At 38.2% G+C, this 24,391-nt stretch overlaps 1 protein-coding gene across 1 annotated transcript in view; it reads left to right on the top strand.

The window, feature by feature from the left end:
- LOC138326151 (ubiquitin carboxyl-terminal hydrolase 24-like) overlaps window positions 1–24,391 on the top strand; it is a 123,716-nt gene that overhangs the window by 31,262 nt on the left and 68,063 nt on the right. The window contains exons 25-37 of the mRNA XM_069272279.1: window positions 1,005–1,118; window positions 1,658–1,684; window positions 3,265–3,309; window positions 3,994–4,079; window positions 4,315–4,399; window positions 4,855–5,025; window positions 5,270–5,647; window positions 6,254–6,413; window positions 8,825–8,980; window positions 9,336–9,588; window positions 13,797–13,858; window positions 14,201–14,386; window positions 14,699–14,784. Coding sequence (XP_069128380.1) covers window positions 1,005–1,118; window positions 1,658–1,684; window positions 3,265–3,309; window positions 3,994–4,079; window positions 4,315–4,399; window positions 4,855–5,025; window positions 5,270–5,647; window positions 6,254–6,413; window positions 8,825–8,980; window positions 9,336–9,588; window positions 13,797–13,858; window positions 14,201–14,386; window positions 14,699–14,784 — 1,809 coding nt within the window. The remainder of the gene's footprint in view (window positions 1–1,004; window positions 1,119–1,657; window positions 1,685–3,264; window positions 3,310–3,993; window positions 4,080–4,314; window positions 4,400–4,854; window positions 5,026–5,269; window positions 5,648–6,253; window positions 6,414–8,824; window positions 8,981–9,335; window positions 9,589–13,796; window positions 13,859–14,200; window positions 14,387–14,698; window positions 14,785–24,391) is intronic.

The following is a 24,391-nucleotide window of genomic DNA, read 5'->3' as shown; positions in this document are numbered from 1 at the left end:
GATAAAATGGTAGGGAAAATACAGGTGGTGGCCCAGGATAAAATGGTAGGGAAAATACAGGTAGTGGCCCAGGATAAAATGGTAGGGAAAATACAGGTGGTGGCCCAGAATAAAATGGTAGGGAAAACACAGGTGGTGGCCCAGGATAAAATGGTAGGGAAAATACAGGTGGTGGCCCAGGATAAAATGGTAGGGAAAATACAGGTGGTGGCCCAGGATAAAATAGTAGGGAAAATACAGGTGGTGGCCCAGGATAATATGGTAGGGAAAATACAGATGGTGGCCCAGGATAAAATGGTAGGGAAAATACAGGTGGTGGCCCAGGATAAAATGGTAGGGAAAATACAGGTGGTGGCCCAGGATAAAATGGTAGGGAAAATACAGGTGGTGGCCCAGGATAATATGGTAGGGAAAATACAGATGGTGGCCCAGGATAAAATGGTAGGGAAAATACAGGTGGTGGCCCAGGATAAAATGGTAGGGAAAATACAGGTGGTGGCCCAGGATAAAATGGTAGGGACAATACAGGTGGTAGCCCAGGATAAAATGGTAGGGAAAATACAGGTGGTGACCCAGGATAAAATGGTAGGGAAAATACAGGTGGTGGCCTAGGATAAAATGGTAGGGAAAATACAGGTGGTGGCCCAGGATAAAATGGTAGGGGAAATACAGGTGGTGGCCCAGGATAAAATGGTAGGGGAAATACAGGTGGTGGCCCAGGATAAAATGGTAGGGGAAATACAGGTGGTGCCCAGGATAAAATAGTAGGGAAAATACAGGTGGTGGCCCAGGATAAAATGGTAGGGAAAATAAAGAATTATGTTTCAGTTGTATCTAAGTCATGTATAAAAATGATGAGGGGAAGTTAAGTGTTCTCACTAAATGCACTTATTTACCCGTAAGACACATGAGGATCATTGTAAGCGAGAAATCACTGCTATTTATGAATGCAGACTTGACTTGCTAATTATACTTCACAATTGTCTTTTGTACAATTCTTTCAGCTTGGTATCAATGATGACCAGAAATTACTTAACCAACTAGAAATTGAAGACAATCAAGTGATCCAAGTTCGATTAGCCACGTCCTCGGCTCTCCAGTCCTCACAGGTCAAAGAGGTAAATAAAACCAAACATGGATGTACGCCCAGTTACTCGGAGCATGTGTTGGAAATGATACATTTTATGTTGTTCATGTGTCAAACCACAAAGTTTTTGCCACATTTTCATGTTTGTCATTCAGGAGATTCTGTAGCTGAATCACATCAAGACAACTTTTTCAGGAGGGTAGTGGGGGGGGGGGGGGGTCCTCTGCTTACTTGGGCCTTGAGCCTCTTGATAATTAAGTGAAATACAACTACTTTTGGGGTTAATGGATTAAAAATATGTTTTAGGAGGAAAAGGTGTGCTCTCTTTGTTGTTGTACCATCCCAAATACTTTTAAAAATTCCCTATTTAGATGCTTGATTTGTTATTGTCAGTGTGGCCTGATGCATGTAATGAAAATGTCATTTGGTGAGAAGTTAACATAATTCTGCATGTTAGACATTTCTTTGTATTAATTTAGTACCTCAGAAATCAAACATTGTTGTCTATGTTAGAATGTCTGTATTTCTCCTTGCCTTGTTTATTTTATTGTTTTTGTTTCCATGAACCAGATTCAGGAAAGCCTAAGAATAGATGAGGTAACTGCCTTTGTGCTCAGATATATAGCATATCTTAGCTTCCTTTATATCTCTACACATGTTAGCACAGATCTGTTATGTTACCTCTCTCTGTAATTGTATTACAGCTCTGATGTATACTCTGGAATATACACTAACAAATTAACAATATTTATAATTTTACAATTTCACAATGCAAAGACAGAGTTTTGTAAATTTATCCTCCGCATGTACCCAAGGAAACTACTTTTGATCAGAAGTTCTCCTGAGTTGGTCACTATATCATCAACTAAAATAAGATCATTGTGATCTACATATTGCCTTTGACCTGAATGAAATAAAAATACTGGTATTAATTTATACTGTTATCACTAAATTATCTTTGTGTAGTATATAATCGGTATTGTTTTGAATTGAAATCCTTTATACAAATTTTCATTTAGGATATTGTTTGACACCACTGTACCAAAAAAAACATAATACAAATATTGTTTGGCTAAAATTTATCATTCAAGTCCCACTTCAAAAGTATGAAAATGAAGTTCCTGTTTTAAATCAGCTCTGAGGATTTGCTTATTGTGGATATGTAAAATATGTTCCTTTACTATTTAGCAGTGTTGTAGATCGTAAGTTTTTGTTTCCTCCAGACATGTTAACCTTTGGTGAGCAAAAAGAGGTGATTTTTGACTAAAAGCGGTAGCATTACACGCAGCATTTTTCGCGACGCGTCAGAGATATATATAAATATCAATAATATGCAAATAATTACAAAAACATATTTTGTTAACAAATTATGATTTAACTTTAATCATTACCATAGGCCTTGCATGGTGGTCATTTTGTATTTTTTAAATGTTAATTAAGGCTTACATTAAATTTAGAAGATGAAAAATGTCAATAAATACATTGTATACTTTTTATTTCAATGCTATTTATCACCTTTTTTAATTATACATTTTGTCTATTTGTTTTGGGTTTTTTTCACTTTTTTTTTGTAATACATACTGGACTCTTTTTCTTTATTTATGCAGAAATATTGGACAGAAATAGGATACTATATTTTCACAGTTAAATGATTCTTTTATTGAAAAATAAATATTAAAGAAATAGAAATATCAAGTAAAAGATTCTATTGAATATCAATGTTTCTGAAAACACAAAAATTAAAGATAAATGATGAGCAATTTCAACACTGTCCTGGATTATTGTCAGTAGCCTTCCTATTCTTTAAAAATGAAGCCTTCCTATTCTTTAAAAATGAATTATTTCTACTATGTTACTGTCCTTTCATTTCTGTTGTATTTGGCTGAATTTATTAGATCAGATACTGTTTGGTTGATGGGCTTGTTTTATTTCAGCAAACCTTACATGAGCGGTTTGGCATCATCTTTAATTGCTATCTGTATATTTATACATATACATCATTGTGTCTGGACTAACAAATCTCACATGATTTCACATCATGCTACTTGTAGCCACCTGGTATAAATATATATACTTTACCCTTACACTGAATTATCTAAACAGCCATGTACACCTGTGTGCACCATTCTTTATAAAGTTAGAATCTAATTAAAAATTGGGTTTTCTCTTCTCTACAGCCTCCTGCAACACCAACTTCAAAGCAGACGTTTGATCTGGAACAGGTATGACTTTAACACCATTTATCATAAGTGTTATATATTGTATCTGGTCATGTACATATCAACAAATCAATGTATTGAAAAAAAAGAGAAAAACAATTGACCATCTTTAATGGCCAATGTTTTTGGATTTACCAAAATGCCGGTTTACGTTCTTTTCAGAAAAACAAATTGCCATAAGAGTATAAATTAACACACCATTTGAACAATGATTTGTGTTTAATCTTGAGTATATATGTATAATTAACACAAAAAGTAACAAAATAATTTAGTTTGCTTTTGGTGCAGGCACAATCAATACTTCATGCCATGCTTTTGGTGCAGGCACAATCAATACTTCATGCCATGCTTTTGGTGCAGGCACAATCAATACTTCATGCCATGCTTTTGGTGCAGGCACAATCAATACTTCATGCCATGCTTTTGGTGCAGGCACAATCAATACTTCATGCCATGCTTTTGGTGCAGGCACAATCAATACTTCATGCCATGCTTTTGGTGCAGGCACAATCAATACTTCATGCCATGCTTTTGGTGCAGGCACAATCAATACTTCATGCCATACAGGACATGATGCTGTGGACTTTTTTTGGGACACGATTAATTATTTTTAATATATTTCTATGAAGTTAAACCTATTTCATGCTTTGATATTAAAATCTGAAAGTTGTCGTATCCTATCTACAGGAGAAGATGTTACCAGGAGTTGTAATGGCTATGGGTGGGCAGGTGTTTGAGATGCTGTACCAGCTTGCTGACCTGGACGAACCAAGGTAAAGCCTACTCTCAGTTCCAGTTCAGTCGTCATCCACGTTTCATGGAGTAATGAATGCAAAGTAAAGTAGTGCAGTCATCTAATGTTGAGCATAAAAGAAAAAAAAAAGTTTTAGATATTGAGGAACAAGTGAATAGTGTTTTTAATGTTTAATAAGAATGTTTGATCAATTGTTATTTTACCTTATTTATGGTTACGATTATTGACATCGTTTCAATATCTTTGTGTCATAGAATCACATCTAGAGTGCGTAAACTGTTGATGCTGATCCCAACTGACCCAGCCATATCTGAATCCCTCGACTCCATCAGTAATAAGGTTAGTCAGAATCTACTCTGCATCATTAAGGATATTTGTTTGGTACCATTCAATTCGGTTTGATTAGTTAAGTGATGGAGGACTTGTTATAATACATTGTATGTATCTACTCTCTTGGCCACCGTGACCCCAGTTCAAACAATATGAAAGTGAAAATTGTAAATCTTTTATGATTGACATATACCGTAACTATAATTTGCTCAGCCAGCACAAACAATGTAAAAATGTTGGTTAATTGCTTTTCATAGCATGAATATAAATATTATTTTTATAGAGCTCTGCTTGAATGATATATATTTTTATAAACAATATTTTTGCTACATATGACAATTTTAACTAGCTTTGAGACAAGGATATCTTGACACTGTCTGAGATAAGTTAAATGTTATGTTGTTACTGTTTGACTTTTACCTGTCAAATGATCCTGTAATAACACTGAAGACCATTTTTTGTAGGTTTCCAAACAGATGGGATCCGGTGACGACATTAGTCCTCGTGCCAGTCCACGTAAGACCACAATAACGCCCGTGTCCAGTCCTCGCCTGCCCCCTAAGGAGGTGCTCAAGGTTCTGTTTGACTCGGGGGCTCAGGACATGTCGGCCTTCAGAGTGCTGTATAACCTTGAGGTAAGGCTGAAGGCTATTATTATACATTACAGAGTTATCTGCCTTTGTGAGTAGATATGGATTGTTACATCATTAGTTTGTGAGCATTATGTCATATGACATGCATTTTGTCTTCCTTTCAATACAGTTTTACATGAGGCCCTTAGATACTTGACTCTGTCACATTAAAAATATGATTAAGGTTTTCATTAAAGACATCTTTTCTTTCCATGCTGAAATTCACCTGATAATTTTGTGCATCCAGGTACTGAGTTCTAAGCTGATGCCAACAACAAATGATATAGGGACACGGCTGAGTGCACAGCAGTTCTGCGAGGATTTCCTCAACTGTGACGGCCTACAAATGGTCGTAAACGTTCTCCAGCCAGAAAGTCTTGCTCCAGAGCTAAACTACACAACGCGGCAGGGCTGCTACTCCATCTGTTTACAGCTGGCCAGATTTCTACTGTGTGGTCAAACGGTCACTGGTGAAGCGGTCAGTACAGACGGAGTAGCAGTGTTACCCTCCGAGGCTGGTGATAACCTTAAGGTCACTCTGTCGGCCACACCTCCTACTTCTCTGACCAGTCCACTGACCATCAATGTGGAGAGAGCAGTCACTGCAGCTGGACATGCAGTACAGGTAAAACTCCAGGTGTTAAGAATACTACCCTGATATTTAAATGCACCTTCCATGAATTTGATGAGTGGATATCATGTTAACCTTGTCTCCCATTCATCACATTCCATCATATCCTTATTGTGGGGATTTCGACCTATGGGGGCAGTAGACTTCATGTCTTATAAACATTTCTGTCCAGACTTTATGCAGCACATGTAAAAGTTTGTGATTTCAGGGTAATCACATTTTATACCTTGCAGTAATAAACTTGAAATTTAAATGATAGACTTAATTGGATTTTATTGGATTTATCAATGAAACTAATCCACGTACCACGTGATACCTGATGACTTTTGTGTGGGACTAGCGTCTCCAGTGGTGATGGAATGTTATTATTTGTAATCTTCCCGCTGAAATGACGTTAGCGCAGGATATCATCTTTTGACGTTATTCCATCACCAATAGAAACAATAGTTCCACACAAATGTTATCAGGTATTACGTGGTACATGATTTGTCCCATTGGTAGTGCTAATTAATATTATCATCTGGTAATAAAAAAAATGGTCTCCATCAGAAGAAATAGATAGACACAGTATACTTTAAAAACTAAACTTCTCTTTTACAGACAATGGGCGTCCATGTGTTTACAGAGACCGTGTCGTGTTTTATGAGGGTAACGTGGGCGGCAGCTGCTGGTCGGCTCCACCTTCTTAGTTCCCCTCAGCCAATTATAGAGAACTCCAATATGTATGGGTGTGGCTGTCGTAGTCGACAGAGTAGTACGGGTAAGGGTGATTTATTTACTCTGTAAATGTTTTCAAATGCTTTTTAAAAAAAATTGATCTAGCATTGGTCTTAATTAAGAAAATTATTTCCAGTGTTTAACTGTATGAAAACTTGATTACCGTATTTTCCGGAGTATAAGCTGCGACTTTTTTCCCTGAAAATCGGGAGTGCGGCTAATACACCAGTGCGGCTTATCCGTGGACGAAAACCAAAATCTGACCATGTTTTTGCATTATTACGTCGTGATTCACATGTGAAAATCGTAAGTTTTACTCGCCAGTTTTGTAAAGTTATGCATCGAACAAATCACTGTAAAAGTGTTTAAAAGATCAAATATGCAATGAAAATATATTAAAGATGAAAAGAATTACGTATCAGAAGCATGTTCACTCGTAAAATTGTTTAATTCAAAGATCCGCTGACAGAAACGTGTTCACAACACAATGGCGGTTTAGTAAAGTTATTCACCGAAAAAAATCACTGTAAAAGTGTTTAAACGATATAATATGTGATGAAAATATAATAAAGATAAGAAATAATAACGTACCAGAAACATGTTCAATCGTAAAATTGTTTAATTCAAGGAAAAACGGCCGACTGAAGCATAGTTGTTTACAGTCACAACACAATGGCGGACTGATTTCGCTATCGATTTGCTGCAGGATTGTTACCAAGAAAATAATAACTATAACGTCAAAAATCATCAAATATCAAACAATAAGTTAAATATATTATTTAAATATTATGTGTGTGTGCAAGAAATGTCCGCAGACAGCAAAAAAACGATCTTCTGATCATGAATGATTGCTAACTTGCACTCGTGTTACACTCGGTCAACTTGTGTATTTCTTGGAATCCTGTCGCCGTGATTTTAATGAAATAATCAGCAATCAAGTTTATAAACGTAAAACACATGTAATTAGGAACATTATACCGAGTGTAAAACATCGCACAGTCATATTAAAATCATTTAATCGATCTCTGTAGCGAAAATAATATCCGGAAGTTTACAAAAATAAGGCTTCGGTGAATTGCATCATGGGATGGCAAGTTGACAGAGAACACTCTAATCGAAGTCAGATTTAGGTTAATGATGCAAGCCTTGATAATACAGTAAATCCTTTACACATCAATATAATAAATACGCGAAATATATCAAAATAGAGATAAAATAAAATCATATGCATACTGAAAAAAGTATTTTAACTGGCATGCTGAAATATGAGAGAGAGTAAGCGTGAAATCGTACGGCCGCCATGTTTGTTTACACAAAGTAGGCTTACGTAATAGCAGAATAAACAAGGAACAGAAACATGACCAAGTCCATTTTGCTAAAGATATTTACATCATAGTGAGTTTTATTTGTTATATATTTACAGTACAAGTTTACAGACAATTTTCGTGATTCTAAACGATCGATAAGCATGACCCGTACTTCAATAGAGATCGATCGTATGTACACAGATGGTTACGTGGGTACATGGGCCTAACTTTTGGGTGCGGCTTATATAACGGTGCGTCTTATACATGTACAAAACCTGAAAAAATCGTAAAAAAGGCCTTTGCGGCTTATACACAGGTGCGGTTTATTGTCCAGAAAATACGGTATGTATTACTTATGACATCATCGATATGATTGTCAGTGTGAACATAATCATAATTGAATAAATAAATGAAGTCAGAACTACCATTATAAAACAGAATGTTTAATATAGTTATAATAAATATTTCATTGAGAAGGGGATCCAATAAACAGGAAAGCACATGAATGGTTTCTTCAACAGTTACCAGTACTGACCATAACGAAGTTATGTAGTGAAACAATATATGTATTTTGTCTCAATCTTTATGATTGAACAGGCAGTAGGGCCAGTACTGGCAGTGACAGTGACTGTCAGACACTACACGCTGGAGTATGTATCAGACAGAATCAATATTTGTATTTTGTCTCGATCTTTATGATTGAACAGGCAGTAGGGCCAGTACTGGCAGTGACAGTGACTGTCAGACACTACACGCTGGAGTATGTATCAGACAGAATCAATATTTGTATTTTGTCTCGATCTTTATGATTGAACAGGCAGTACGGCCAGTACTGGCAGTGACAGTGACTGTCAGACACTACACGCTGGAGTATGTATCAGACAGAATCAATATTTGTATTTTGTCTCGATCTTTATGATTGAACAGGCAGTACGGCCAGTACTGGCAGTGACAGTGACTGTCAGACACTACACGCTGGAGTATGTATCAGACAGAATCAATATTTGTATTTTGTCTCGATCTTTATGATTGAACAGGCAGTACGGCCAGTACTGGCAGTGACAGTGACTGTCAGACACTACACGCTGGAGTATGTATCAGACAGAATCAATATTTGTATTTTGTCTCGATCTTTATGATTAAACAGGCAGTACGGCCAGTACTGGCAGTGACAGTGACTGTCAGACACTACACGCTGGAGTGTGTATCAGACAGACGTTTATCTCCTCAAAGGACTGTAATATAGCTAAGGAAGCCTTGGAAATTCTCGTGGCTTGTCTTCAACTGCGCAGTGAGTTACTAGGTAAGTGGATAATTACACGTAGATATCTGACAATAGAACATTTTATTGTTATTATGCCTATGTCATGAAATGTGGAAACACATAGTGTTACCATATTTGTCCAGTCAGTCTTGTCTCCTTTGTGTCCTGCTGCAATATATGAAGGCGGGACATTAAGGTTTCTTTGACATTTCAAGTTTTTAATAAACTTTATAAGATAGATAGGATACTGTTTGAAAGTTATGAAATTTCACCGCATATTTATTTACTTACTTATTTTCAGTATTTCACTTAATTTACACTACAAAAACAAATGACCATTATCGCTATTGATCATTTCCTTCTCCTTGATGGCTTTTTCCAATTTTACTTTCAGCCTCGTTCTATACCCTACCTTGTGTGAGTGACTTCATCATTGACATCCTCGTCGGCTGTTCCCAGTCTGACATCAGAAACTCGGCACTTGACCAGTTTTACCTTCTCAGCCAGACGCAAATATCTCCTAACGAAGGCAGCTCTGTAAACTCTGGGGGACACCAGACTCCGCACCAGTTCATTTTAAAAGTGCTACTCAAGGCTTATCTCCCCTTCTGGGTGTCGTCTGCTAGTACGAGGGGGGCTAGTCAGAGGTGAGCTAGAAAGTTCTGTAGTTTGCAGTTTAGAACTATTCCTTTTTAAGCGTTTGCTACAAGTACTGTCATCTTGTCTAATTTGGTGCTAATCTTAGTTTTTTGAGTGTTTATTTTACTTTATTTTATGTACCCACAGATTTTATTTTAAGCATTAATCCAGATATAACCTCAGTTATTTGGTTCAATTGATAAAATTTGATTTCAAAAGATAAGTACATGTTCTGATAGTGAAAAGACAAATGGCCATTTATAAGTTTTAATGTGATGGTTCTCTGTGACATCAAATTTTGTATTTTACCAGGATAAAGCAATAACTTCTGCATACGAACCTATTTCCTCCACAGTGATTAGATTTCTGAATATTATGTCATAAGGTCCAAAGGAGAAGGTACGTTAAGACTCGAATATGGCCCCAAAATTAATTCTCCAGTAAAGAACAACATGTTTTGCCATATAACAGTTGAATACATTTGTTACATCCCGAAAATATCCTGCATGTGCCAATTATGTTCACTATGACGTCATCAACATGCAGTTGCCCGCCATTTTCACAAAAATCCTTGAAAAATCATACTTTTTGAGTGGTTTTCTCTAAAAATGAATGTGTACGCCTTCGTGGAGCAGAAAGAGATTTTCACACGTTGTGTATCGTGTATTTAGGCATATCCATGCAAAATATAAAGTTGCTCCAAGGTGGCGGCCAAATCCATTTCAAGCCTTTTCTAACCTAAAGATGATGGATTTCTAGCAAAATTTGGCGAGAAGAGGAAAATCATCAATTTGATGACATCATAGGTGGAGCACATCGTGTACATGGTTATAAAAAGTTATGTTTTGATGAATGGCAAGTATGAGAGTATTTATTGATGTGAAATTGATGTGGATCAGAGTCAATATTTTTCGGCCTGAAAAATTGAGGCCAAATACTGGTCCTATCATATCTACTCCTTTATATGTTAGTAACATTTGTGATTAATTCTTATGATTCCTCACCATTTGTGAAATACGCGATATATACTCACGCATACAATAAGTTTGTTTACAGTCTATATTTGTTTAATACTGTTTATACAGGTGTGGACCTGATTAATATAGAATCCTTCATATGTTCTGATACCATTACATACACTTGTCTGATATTGTTTATACAGGTGTGGAAATGATTAATATAGAATCCTTCATATGTTCTGATACCATTACATACACTTGTCTGATATTGTTTATACAGGTGTGGACCTGATTAATATAGAATCCTTCATATGTTCTGATACCATTACATACACTTGTCTGATATTGTTTATACAGGTGTGGACCTGATTAATATAGAATCCTTCATATGTTCTGATACCATTACATACACTTGTCTGATATTGTTTATACAGGTGTGGACCTGATTAATATAGAATCCTTCATATGTTCTGATACCATTACATACACTTAACTGATATTGTTTATACAGGTGTAGACCTGATTAATATAGAATCCTTCATATGTTCTGATACCATTACATACACTTGTCTGATATTGTTTATACAGGTGTGGACCTGATTAATATAGAATCCTTCATATGTTCTGATACCATTACATACACTTAACTGATATTGTTTATACAGGTGTGGACCTGATTAATATAGAATCCTTCATATGTTCTGATACCATTACATACACTTGTCTGATATTGTTTATACAGGTGTGGGACCTGATTAATATAGAATCCTTCATATGTTCTGATACCATTACATACACTTGTCTGATATTGTTTATACAGGTGTGGACCTGATTAATATAGAATCCTTCATATGTTCTGATACCATTACATACACTTGTCTGATATTGTTTATACAGGTGTGGACCTGATTAATATAGAATCCTTCATATGTTCTGATACCATTACATACACTTGTCTGATATTGTTTATACAGGTGTGGACCTGATTAATATAGAATCCTTCATATGTTCTGATACCATTACATACACTTGTCTGATATTGTTTATACAGGTGTAGACCTGATTAATATAGAATCCTTCATATGTTCTGATACCATTACATACACTTGTCTGATATTGTTTATACAGGTGTGGACCTGATTAATATAGAATCCTTCATATGTTCTGATACCATTACATACACTTGTCTGATATTGTTTATACAGGTGTGGACCTGATTAATATAGAATCCTTCATATATTCTGATACCATTACATACACTTGTCTGATATTGTTTATACAGGTGTGGACCTGATTAATATAGAATCCTTCATATATTCTGATACCATTACATATCACTTGTCTGATATTGTTTATACAGGTGTGGACCTGATTAATATAGAATCCTTCATATGTTCTGATACCATTACATACACTTGTCTGATATTGTTTATACAGGTGTGGACCTGATTAATATAGAATCCTTCATATGTTCTGATACCATTACATACACTTGTTGATATTGTTTATACAGGTGTGGACCTGATTAATATAGAATCCTTCATATGTTCTGATACCATTACATACACTTGTCTGATATTGTTTATACAGGTGTGGACCTGATTAATATAGAATCCTTCATATGTTCTGATACCATTACATACACTTGTCTGATATTGTTTATACAGGTGTGGACCTGATTAATATAGAATCCTTCATATGTTCTGATACCATTACATACACTTGTCTGATATTGTTTATACAGGTGTAGACCTGATTAATATAGAATCCTTCATATGTTCTGATACCATTACATACACTTGTCTGATATTGTTTATACAGGTGTAGACCTGATTAATATAGAATCCTTCATATGTTCTGATACCATTACATACACTTGTCTGATATTGTTTATACAGGTGTGGACCTGATTAATATAGAATCCTTCATATGTTCTGATACCATTACACATACACTTGTCTGATATTGTTTATACAGGTGTGGACCTGATTAATATAGAATCCTTCATATGTTCTGATACCATTACATACACTTGTCTGATATTGTTTATACAGGTGTGGACCTGATTAATATAGAATCCTTCATATATTCTGATACCATTACATACACTTGTCTGATATTGTTTATACAGGTGTGGACCTGATTAATATAGAATCCTTCATATGTTCTGATACCATTACATACACTTGTCTGATAATGTTTATATACAGGTGTGGACCTGATTAATATAGAATCCTTCATATATTCTGATACCATTACATACACTTGTCATATTGTTTATACAGGTGTGGACCTGATTAATATAGAATCCTTCATATTTCTGATACCATTATACACTTGTCTGATAATGTTTATACAGGTGTAGACCTGATTAATATAGAATCCTTCATATGTTCTGATACCATTACATACACTTGTCTGATATTGTTTATACAGGTGTGGACCTGATTAATATAGAATCCTTCATATATTCTGACACCATTACATACACTTGTCTGATATGTTTTATACAGGTGTGGACCTGATTAATATAGAATCCTTCATATATTCTGACACCATTACATACACTTGTCTGATATTGTTTATACAGGTGTGGACCTGATTAATATAGAATCCTTCATATATTCTGACACCATTACATACACTTGTCTGATATTGTTTATACAGGTGTGGACCTGATTAATATAGAATCCTTCATATGTTCTGATACCATTACATACACTTGTCTGATAATGTTTATACAGGTGTGGACCTGATTAATATAGAATCCTTCATATGTTCTGATACCATTACATACACTTGTCTGATATTGTTTATACAGGTGTGGACCTGATTAATATAGAATCCTTCATATATTCTGATACCATTACATACACTTGTCTGATATTGTTTATACAGGTGTGGACCTGATTAATATAGAATCCTTCATATGTTCAGATACCATTACATACACTTGTCTGATATTGTTTATACAGGTGTGGACCTGATTAATATAGAATCCTTCATATGTTCAGATACCATTACATACACTTGTCTGATATTGTTTATACAGGTGTGGAAATGATTAATATAGAATCCTTCATATGTTCAGATACCATTACATACACTTGTCTGATATTGTTTATACAGGTGTGGAAATGATTAATATAGAATCCTTCATATGTTCAGATACCATTACATACACTTGTCTGATATTGTTTATACAGGTGTGGAAATGATTAATATAGAATCCTTCATATGTTCTGATGCCATTACAGGTTGTTAATGCAGTGTTCCCAGTACTTTGATCTACGATGTCGACTGTTGGAAAACCTTAGCAGTATGTATCCTGATAAAAAACTTTTGAAAAAAGAATATAAATACATGTATTCTTATCATTCATGTAGAAAGCTAAATAAAAAAAACCCTCCAAATTTTTCAAGTTTTACATTTAAGAGGAATTTACAAACATATTAAAAAAAAAATTATGGGTTATAAATTTTGGTAGTTAGTTACTTTGAAAATTGTTAATTGATAAGATTTGTTTGTAACAACTTGGTGGTGATGATGTTCATTTTTCTGGGAACTGGCAAAGTAAAGTAGCTACCACCGGTACTACTCCTTGTTTATCCTCTTTTCCTTATGGATAGATTTACATGACATTATTATTCCATGTTTGTAGTTGAAGACCAGAAGAAATTGTCACTAGAAATACCGACAATGTTGGAGGATGAGATCAACTGGTTAGGAAATTTTGTACCTTCAACAAATGTAGATCTATCGGACACAGACAATAGCTTACTGGCCGGTCACCTGAAGCTCATCAAGACTTTGTTTACCTGTGAAGGGGTGGATAAGGAAGAATTTGGTAAGTTGTTCTCTACACAATACTGTAAACCAACTTACTTTCACGTGCGATTAACTTTCGCTATCCAAGCAAATTCGTGAAAGTTTATCTCCGCGAGTTAACAACTACATCAATGACTCTGATAAGAAATTCCAAATAATTTTAAAATCCGCAAATGTTAATCTTCGCAAACTTGTTATGAAATAGAAATCACGAAATTAGTTTACAGTATATGTATTTTACCTACTTTATTTCAAGTCTCTCTGCTGTTAGAGGTAAAGATTAACAACAATAATGATTTTCTTTAATATTTTCATTGTTTGTTTTTTTAAGTGCGAATGTACTCTCGCACCTTGTTGGTTGTGGAGTCTGTGTACATCTGCTATGCTCTGAGTCCAACTGCTAACACGATACCGGAAGTTACTGCCTTGTACTGTCTCATATATGCTTCTGGTTTAATAGATTTTGCCTTGATTTAGTGACACCAACCTTTTAAAAACTACTATGAATTAACAATAATGACAGAAAACAGTGCTAGACACATTCGTTTTGTGTAAACTTCTAGTAACATATCATACAAACTTTTGTATCGGTCACGATATTCTAAACATCTGATCGACTTTGTAAACTTCCAGAATAAAGAAATGCAAATCAGGTTTATATAGTCAAACAAAGGTGATGACACAGATAACCCTTAGTACTGGCCAAAGGCATATACAGCATTATTTAGAAGATTGTGGAAGGTAAGGCTAGAGTCTATGTTGTTCAGATTGTGTCAATGAGTGGGAGGTAAGGCTAGGTCTATGTTGTCAGATTGTGTCAATGAGTGGGAGGTAAGGCCTAGGTCTATGTTGTAGATTGTGTCAATGAGTGGAAGATAATGTGCTAGATCTATGTTGTCAGATTGTGTCAATGGAGTGGGAGGTAAGGCTAGAGTCATATGTTGTCAGATTGTGTCAATGAGTGGGAGGTAAGGCTAGAATCTATGTTGTCAGATTGTGTCAATGAGTGGAAGGTAATGGCTAGGTCTATGTTGTCAATGATTGTGTCAATGAGTGGGAAGGTAAGGTAGAACTATGTTTGTCAGATGTGGTCAACTGAGTGGAGAGGTAAGCTAGATTCTATGTTGTCAGATTGTGTCAATGAGTGGGAGTAAGGCTAGGTCTATTGTTGTCAGATTGTGTCAATGAGTGGAAGTGTAAGGCTAGGTCTATATGTTGTCAGATTGTGTCAATGATGGGAGGTAAGGCTAGGTCTATGTTGTCAGATTGTGTCAATGAGTGGGAGGTAAGGCTAGAACTCTATGTGTCAGATTGTGTCAATGAGTGAGAGGTAAGGCTAGATCTATGTTGTCAGATTGTGTCAATGAGTGGGAGGTAAGGCTAGGTCTATGTTGTCAGATGTGTGTCAATGAGTGGAAGTGGTAAGCGCTAGATCTATGTTGTCAGATTGTGTCAATGAGTGAGAGGTAAGGCTAAAAAAAAAACATCTATGTTGTCAGATTGTGTCAATGAGTGGAGGTAAGGCTAGATCTATGTTGTCAGATTGTGTCAATGAGTGGGAGGTAAGGCTAGATCTATGTTGTCAGATTGTGTCAATGAGTGGGAGATAAGGCTAGGTCTATGCTTGTCAGATTGTGTCAATGAGTGGGAGAGTAAGTGCTAGGTCTATGTTGTCAGATTGTGTCAATGAGTGGAGGTAAGGCTAGATCTATGTTGTCAGATTGTGTCAATGAGTGGAGAGGTAAGGCTAGATCATATGTTGTCAGATTGGTGTCAATGAGTGGATCAAGGTAAGGCTAGGTATCTATGTTGTCAGATTGTGTCAATGAGTGGGAGGTAAGGCTAGGTCTATGTTGTCAGATTGTGTCAATGAGTGGGAGGTAAGGCTAGTTCTATGTTGTCAGATGTGTCAAATGAGTGGAAGGTAAGGCTAGAATCTATTGTTGTCTAGATTGTGTCAATGAGTGGGAGGTAAGGCTAGGTCTATGTTGTCAGATTGTGTCAATGAAGGTGGCTAGATCTAGTTGTAAGTGTCCAATAGTGGAATCTATGGCTAGATCATGTTGTCAGATTGTGTCAATGAGTGGGAGGTAAGGCTAGAGTCTATGTTGTCAGATTGTGTCAATGAGTGGAAGGTAAGGCTAGTTCTATGTTGTCAGATTTGTGTCAATGAGTGGGAGGTAAGGCTAGTTCTATGTTGTCAGATTGTGTCAATGAGTGGGAGGTAAGGCTAGATCTATGTTGTCAGATTGTGTCAATGAGTGAGAGGTAAGGCTAGTCTATGTTGTCAGATTGTGTCAATGAGTGGGAGGTAAGGCTAGATCTATGTTGTCAGATTGTGTCAATGAGTGGAGGTAAGGCTAGATCTATGTTGTCAGATTGTGTCAATGAGTGGAGAGGTAAGGCTAGATCTATGTTGTCAGATTGTGTCAATGAGTGGAGGTAAGGCTAGATCTATGTTGTCAGATTGTGTCAATGAGTGGGAGGTAAGGCTAGATCTATGTTGTCAGATTGTGTCAATGAGTGGAGAGGTAAGGCTAGATCTATGTTGTCAGATTGTGTCAATGAGTGGGAGTAAGGCTAGATCTATGTTGTCAGATTGTGTCAATGAGTGGGAGGTAAGGCTAGGTCTATGTTGTCAGATTGTGTCAATGAGTGGAGGTAAGGCTAGGTCTATGTTGTCAGATTGTGTCAATGAGTGGGAGGTAAGGCTAGGTCTATGTTGTCAGATTGTGTCAATGAGTGGGAGGTAAGGCTAGATCTATGTTGTCAGATTGTGTCAATGAGTGGAAGGTAAGGCTAGTTCTATGTTGTCAGATTGTGTCAATGAGTGGAGGTAAGGCTAGATCTATGTTGTCAGATTGTGTCAATGAGTGAGAGGTAAGGCTAGATCTATGTTGTCAGATTGTGTCAATGAGTGTGGGAGGTAAGGCTAGATCTATGTTGTCAGATTGTGTCAATGAGTGGGAGGTAAGGCTAGGTCTATGTTGTCAGATTGTGTCAATGAGTGGGAAGGTAAGGCTAGATTCTATGTTGTCAGATTGTGTCAATGAGTGGGAGGTAAGGCTAGATTCTATGTTGTCAGATTGTGTCAATGAGTGGGAGGTAAGGCTAGATCTATGTTGTCAGATTGTGTCAATGAGTGAGAGGTAAGGCTAGGTCTATGTTGTCAGATTGTGTCAATGAGTGGGAGGTAAGGCTAGGTCTATGTTGTCAGATTGTGTCAATGAGTGGGAGGTAAGGCTAGTTCTATGTTGTCAGATTGTGTCAATGAGTGGGAGGTAAGGCTAGTTCTATGTTGTCAGATTGTGTCAATGAGTGGAGGTAAGGCTAGATCTATGTTGTCAGATTGTGTCAATGAGTGGAGGTAAGGCTAGGTCTATGTTGTCAGATTGTGTCAATGAGTGGAGGTAAGGCTAGATCTATGTTGTCAGATTGTGTCAATGAGTGGGAGGTAAGGCTAGATCTATGTTGTCAGATTGTGTCAATGAGTGGGAGGTAAGGCTAGATCTATGTTGTCAGATTGTGTCAATGAGTGGGAGTAAGGCTAGATCTATGTTGTCAGATTGTGTCAATGAGTGGGAGGTAAGGCTAGATCTATGTTGTCAGATTGTGTCAATGAGTGGAGGTAAGGCTAGGTCTATGTTGTCAGATTGTGTCAATGAGTGGGAGGTAAGGCTAGATCTATGTTGTCAGATTGTGTCAATGAGTGGGAGGTAAGGCTAGATCTATGTTGTCAGATTGTGTCAATGAGTGGAGGTAAGGCTAGGTCTATGTTGTCAGATTGTGTCAATGAGTGGGAGGTAAGGCTAGTTCTATGTTGTCAGATTGTGTCAATGAGTGGGAGGTAAGGCTAGATCTATGTTGTCAGATTGTGTCAATGAGTGAAGGTAAGTCTAGATCTATGTTGTCAGATTGTGTCAATGAGTGGGAGGTAAGGCTAGATCTATGTTGTCAGATTGTGTCAATGAGTGGGAGGTAAGGCTAGATCTATGTTGTCAGATTGTGTCAATGAGTGGAGGTAAGGCTAGATCTATGTTGTCAGATTGTGTCAATGAGTGGGAGGTAAGGCTAGGTCTATGTTGTCAGATTGTGTCAATGAGTGGGAGGTAAGGCTAGTCTATGTTGTCAGATTGTGTCAATGAGTGGGAGGTAAGGCTAGATCTATGTTGTCAGATTGTGTCAATGAGTGGGAGGTAAGGCTAGATCTATGTTGTCAGATTGTGTCAATGAGTGGGAGGTAAGGCTAGATCTATGTTGTCAGATTGTGTCAATGAGTGGAGGTAAGGCTAGGTCTATGTTGTCAGATTGTGTCAATGAGTGGGAGTAAGGCTAGATCTATGTTGTCAGATTGTGTCAATGAGTGGGAGGTAAGGCTAGGTCTATGTTGTCAGATTGTGTCAATGAGTGGGAGGTAAGGCTAGGTCTATGTTGTCAGATTGTGTCAATGAGTGGGAGGTAAGGCTAGATCTATGTTGTCAGATTGTGTCAATGAGTGGGAGGTAAGGCTAGTCTATGTTGTCAGATTGTGTCAATGAGTGGAAGGTAAGGCTAGATCTATGTTGTCAGATTGTGTCAATGAGTGGAGGTAAGGCTAGGTCTATGTTGTCAGATTGTGTCAATGAGTGGGAGGTAAGGCTAGGTCTATGTTGTCAGATTGTGTCAATGAGTGGGAAGGTAAGGCTAGATCTATGTTGTCAGATTGTGTCAATGAGTGGGAGGTAAGGCTAGGTCTATGTTGTCAGATTGTGTCAATGAGTGGGAGGTAAGGCTAGGTCTATGTTGTCAGATTGTGTCAATGAGTGGGAGGTAAGGCTAGATCTATGTTGTCAGATTGTGTCAATGAGTGGGAGGTAAGTCAGCTAGTTCTCATTGTTGTCAGATTGTGTCAATGAGTGGGAGGTAAGGCTAGATCTATGTTGTCAGATTGTGTCAATGAGTGGAGGTAAGTAGTCTATGTTGTCAGATTGTGTCAATGAGTGGAAGGTAAGGCTAGATCTATGTTGTCAGATTGTGTCAATGAGTGGGAGGTAAGGCTAGGTCTATGTTGTCAGATTGTGTCAATGAGTGAGAGGTAAGGCTAGTCTATGTTGTCAGATTGTGTCAATGAGTGGTGAGGTAAGGCTAGGTCTATGTTGTCAGATTGTGTCAATGAGTGGGAGGTAAGGCTAGATCTATGTTGTCAGATTGTGTCAATGAGTGGGAGGTAAGGCTAGATCTATGTTGTCAGATTGTGTCAATTGAGTGAGTGGAAGGTAAGGCTAGGTCTATGTTGTCAGATTGTGTCAATGAGTGGGAGGTAAGGCTAGGTCTATGTTGTCAGATTGTGTCAATGAGTGGAAGGTAAGGCTAGATCTATGTTGTCAGATTGTGTCAATGAGTGGGAGGTAAGGCTAGGTCTATGTTGTCAGATTGTGTCAATGAGTGGGAGGTAAGGCTAGATCTATGTTGTCAGATTGTGTCAATGAGTGGGAGGTAAGGCTAGGTCTATGTTGTCAGATTGTGTCAATGAGTGGAAGGTAAGGCTAGGTCTATGTTGTCAGATTGTGTCAATGAGTGAGAGGTAAGGCTAGGTCTATGTTGTCAGATTGTGTCAATGAGTGGGAGGTAAGGCTAGGTCTATGTTGTCAGATTGTGTCAATGAGTGAGAGGTAAGTCTAGATCTATGTTGTCAGATTGTGTCAATGAGTGGGAGGTAAGGCTAGGTCTATGTTGTCAGATTGTGTCAATGAGTGGGAGGTAAGGCTAGTTCTATGTTGTCAGATTGTGTCAATGAGTGGAAGGTAAGGCTAGATCTATGTTGTCAGATTGTGTCAATGAGTGGAAGGTAAGGCTAGATCTATGTTGTCAGATTGTGTCAATGAGTGGGAGGTAAGGCTAGATCTATGTTGTCAGATTGTGTCAATGAGTGGAAGGTAAGGCTAGATCTATGTTGTCAGATTGTGTCAATGAGTGGGAGGTAAGGCTAGATCTATGTTGTCAGATTGTGTCAATGAGTGGAGGTAAGGCTAGATCTATGTTGTCAGATTGTGTCAATGAGTGGGAGGTAAGGCTAGATCTATGTTGTCAGATTGTGTCAATGAGTGGGAGGTAAGGCTAGATCTATGTTGTCAGATTGTGTCAATGAGTGGGAGGTAAGGCTAGGTCTATGTTGTCAGATTGTGTCAATGAGTGGGAGGTAAGGCTAGGTCTATGTTGTCAGATTGTGTCAATGAGTGGGAGGTAAGGCTAGGTCTATGTTGTCAGATTGTGTCAATGAGTGGGAGGTAAGGCTAGATCTATGTTGTCAGATTGTGTCAATGAGTGGAGGTAAGGCTAGGTCTATGTTGTCAGATTGTGTCAATGAGTGGGAGGTAAGGCTAGGTCTATGTTGTCAGATTGTGTCAATGAGTGGGAGGTAAGGCTAGTTCTATGTTGTCAGATTGTGTCAATGAGTGGGAGGTAAGGCTAGTTCTATGTTGTCAGATTGTGTCAATGAGTGGGAGGTAAGGCTAGTCTATGTTGTCAGATTGTGTCAATGAGTGGAGGTAAGGCTAGATCTATGTTGTCAGATTGTGTCAATGAGTGGAGAGGTAAGGCTAGTGTTGTCAGATTGTGTCAATGAGTGGAGGTAAGGCTAGTCTATGTTGTCAGATTGTGTCAATGAGTGGGAGGTAAGGCTAGATCTATGTTGTCAGATTGTGTCAATGAGTGGGAGGTAAGGCTAGATCTATGTTGTCAGATTGTGTCAATGAGTGGGAGGTAAGGCTAGTCTATGTTGTCAGATTGTGTCAATGAGTGGGAGGTAAGGCTAGGTCTATGTTGTCAGATTGTGTCAATGAGTGGGAGGTAAGGCTAGATCTATGTTGTCAGATTGTGTCAATGAGTGGGAGGTAAGGCTAGGTCTATGTTGTCAGATTGTGTCAATGAGTGAGAGATAAGGCTAGGTCTATGTTGTCAGATTGTGTCAATGAGTGGGAGGTAAGGCTAGATCTATGTTGTCAGATTGTGTCAATGAGTGGGAGGTAAGGCTAGGTCTATGTTGTCAGATTGTGTCAATGAGTGGGAGGTAAGGCTAGGTCTATGTTGTCAGATTGTGTCAATGAGTGGGAGGTAAGGCTAGATCTATGTTGTCAGATTGTGTCAATGAGTGAGAGGTAAGGCTAGTTCTATGTTGTCAGATTGTGTCAATGAGTGGGAGGTAAGGCTAGATCTATGTTGTCAGATTGTGTCAATGAGTGGGAGGTAAGGCTAGGTCTATTGTTGTCAGATTGTGTCAATGAGTGGGAGGTAAGGCTAGGTCTATGTTGTCAGATTGTGTCAATGAGTGGGAGGTAAGGCTAGGTCTATGTTGTCAGATTGTGTCAATGAGTGGAAGGTAAGGCTAGGTCTATGTTGTCAGATTGTGTCAATGAGTGAGTAGGAGATTGTAAATAGAGCTAGTTCTATGTTGTCAGATTGTGTCAATGAGTGGAGAGTAAGGCTAGTCTATGTTGTCAGATTGTGTCAATGAGTGGAGAGGTAAGGCTAGATCTATGTTGTCAGATTGTGTCAATGAGTGAGAGGTAAGGCTAGGTCTATGTTGTCAGATTGTGTCAATGAGTGGGAGGTAAGGCTAGGTCTATGTTGTCAGATTGTGTCAATGAGTGAGAGGTAAGGCTAGGTCTATGTTGTCAGATTGTGTCAATGAGTGGGAGGTAAGGCTAGATCTATGTTGTCAGATTGTGTCAATGAGTGGGAGGTAAGGCTAGATCTATGTTGTCAGATTGTGTCAATGAGTGGGAGGTAAGGCTAGATCTATGTTGTCAGATTGTGTCAATGAGTGGGAGGTAAGGCTAGTGTTCTATGTTGTCAGATTGTGTCAATGAGTGGGAGGTAAGGCTAGGTCTATGTTGTCAGATTGTGTCAATGAGTGGGAGGTAAGGCTAGATCTATGTTGTCAGATTGTGTCAATGAGTGGGAGGTAAGGCTAGGTCTATGTTGTCAGATTGTGTCAATGAGTGGGAGGTAAGGCTAGATCTATGTTGTCAGATTGTGTCAATGAGTGGGAGGTAAGGCTAGGTCTATGTTGTCAGATTGTGTCAATGAGTGGGAGGTAAGGCTAGTCTATGTTGTCAGATTGTGTCAATGAGTGGGAGGTAAGGCTAGATCTATGTTGTCAGATTGTGTCAATGAGTGAGAGATAAGGCTAGATCTATGTTGTCAGATTGTGTCAATGAGTTGGAGGTAAGGCTAGATCTATGTTGTCAGATTGTGTCAATGAGTGGGAGGTAAGGCTAGTCTATGTTGTCAGATTGTGTCAATGAGTGGGAAGGTAAGGCTAGGTCTATGTTGTCAGATTGTGTCAATGAGTGGGAGGTAAGGCTAGATCTATGTTGTCAGATTGTGTCAATGAGTGGGAGGTAAGGCTAGTCTATGTTGTCAGATTGTGTCAATGAGTGGGAGGTAAGGCTAGGTCTATGTTGTCAGATTGTGTCAATGAGTGGGAGGTAAGGCTAGATCTATGTTGTCAGATTGTGTCAATGAGTGGGAGGTAAGGCTAGATCTATGTTGTCAGATTGTGTCAATGAGTGGGGTAAGGCAATGATGTGGGGAGGTAAGGCTAGATCTATGTTGTCAGATTGTGTCAATGAGTGGGAGGTAAGGCTAGATCTATGTTGTCAGATTGTGTCAATGAGTGGGAGGTAAGGCTAGATCTATGTTGTCAGATTGTGTCAATGAGTGGGAGGTAAGGCTAGGTCTATGTTGTCAGATTGTGTCAATGAGTGGGAGGTAAGGCTAGATCTATGTTGTCAGATTGTGTCAATGAGTGGAAGGTAAGGCTAGGTCTATGTTGTCAGATTGTGTCAATGAGTGGGAGGTAAGGCTAGGTCTATGTTGTCAGATTGTGTCAATGAGTGGGAGATAAGGCTAGTTCTATGTTGTCAGATTGTGTCAATGAGTGGGAGGTAAGGCTAGTTCTATGTTGTCAGATTGTGTCAATGAGTGTGTAAGGCTAGGTCTATGTTGTCAGATTGTGTCAATGAGTGGGAGGTAAGGCTAGGTCTATGTTGTCAGATTGTGTCAATGAGTGGGAGGTAAGGCTAGATCTATGTTGTCAGATTGTGTCAATGAGTGGGAGGTAAGGCTAGATCTATGTTGTCAGATTGTGTCAATGAGTGGAAGGTAAGGCTAGATCTATGTTGTCAGATTGTGTCAATGAGTGGGAGGTAAGGCTAGATCTATGTTGTCAGATTGTGTCAATGAGTGGGAGGTAAGGCTAGGTCTATGTTGTCAGATTGTGTCAATGAGTGGGAGGTAAGGCTAGATCTATGTTGTCAGATTGTGTCAATGAGTGGAAGGTAAGGCTAGATCTATGTTGTCAGATTGTGTCAATGAGTGGGAGATAAGGCTAGGTCTATGTTGTCAGATTGTGTCAATGAGTGGAAGGTAAGGCTAGTCTATGTTGTCAGATTGTGTCAATGAGTGGGAGGTAAGGCTAGGTCTATGTTGTCAGATTGTGTCAATGAGTGGGAGGTAAGGCTAGGTCTATGTTGTCAGATTGTGTCAATGAGTGGAAGGTAAGGCTAGGTCTATGTTGTCAGATTGTGTCAATGAGTGGGAGGTAAGGCTAGGTCTATGTTGTCAGATTGTGTCAATGAGTGGGAGGTAAGGCTAGGTCTATGTTGTCAGATTGTGTCAATGAGTGGAAGGTAAGCTAGGTCTATGTTGTCAGATTGTGTCAATGAGTGGAGTAGTGTGATGTGCAATGGGAGTAAGCTAGGTCTATGTTGTCAGATTGTGTCAATGAGTGGGAGGTAAGGCTAGGTCTATGTTGTCAGATTGTGTCAATGAGAGTGGAAGGTAAGGCTAGATCTATGTTGTCAGATTGTGTCAATGAGTGGGAGGTAAGGCTAGGTCTATGTTGTCAGATTGTGTCAATGAGTGGAAGGTAAGGCTAGATCTATGTTGTCAGATTGTGTCAATGAGTGGAAGGTAAGTCTAGGTCTATGTTGTCAGATTGTGTCAATGAGTGGAAGGTAAGGCTAGATCTATGTTGTCAGAT

Source organism: Argopecten irradians, chromosome 6 (assembly GCF_041381155.1).
Source record: "Argopecten irradians isolate NY chromosome 6, Ai_NY, whole genome shotgun sequence".
Taxonomy (NCBI): domain Eukaryota; kingdom Metazoa; phylum Mollusca; class Bivalvia; order Pectinida; family Pectinidae; genus Argopecten; species Argopecten irradians.
The sequence above is the reverse complement of the archived record's forward strand: the minus strand, read 5'-3'. Positions and strand labels throughout refer to the sequence as shown.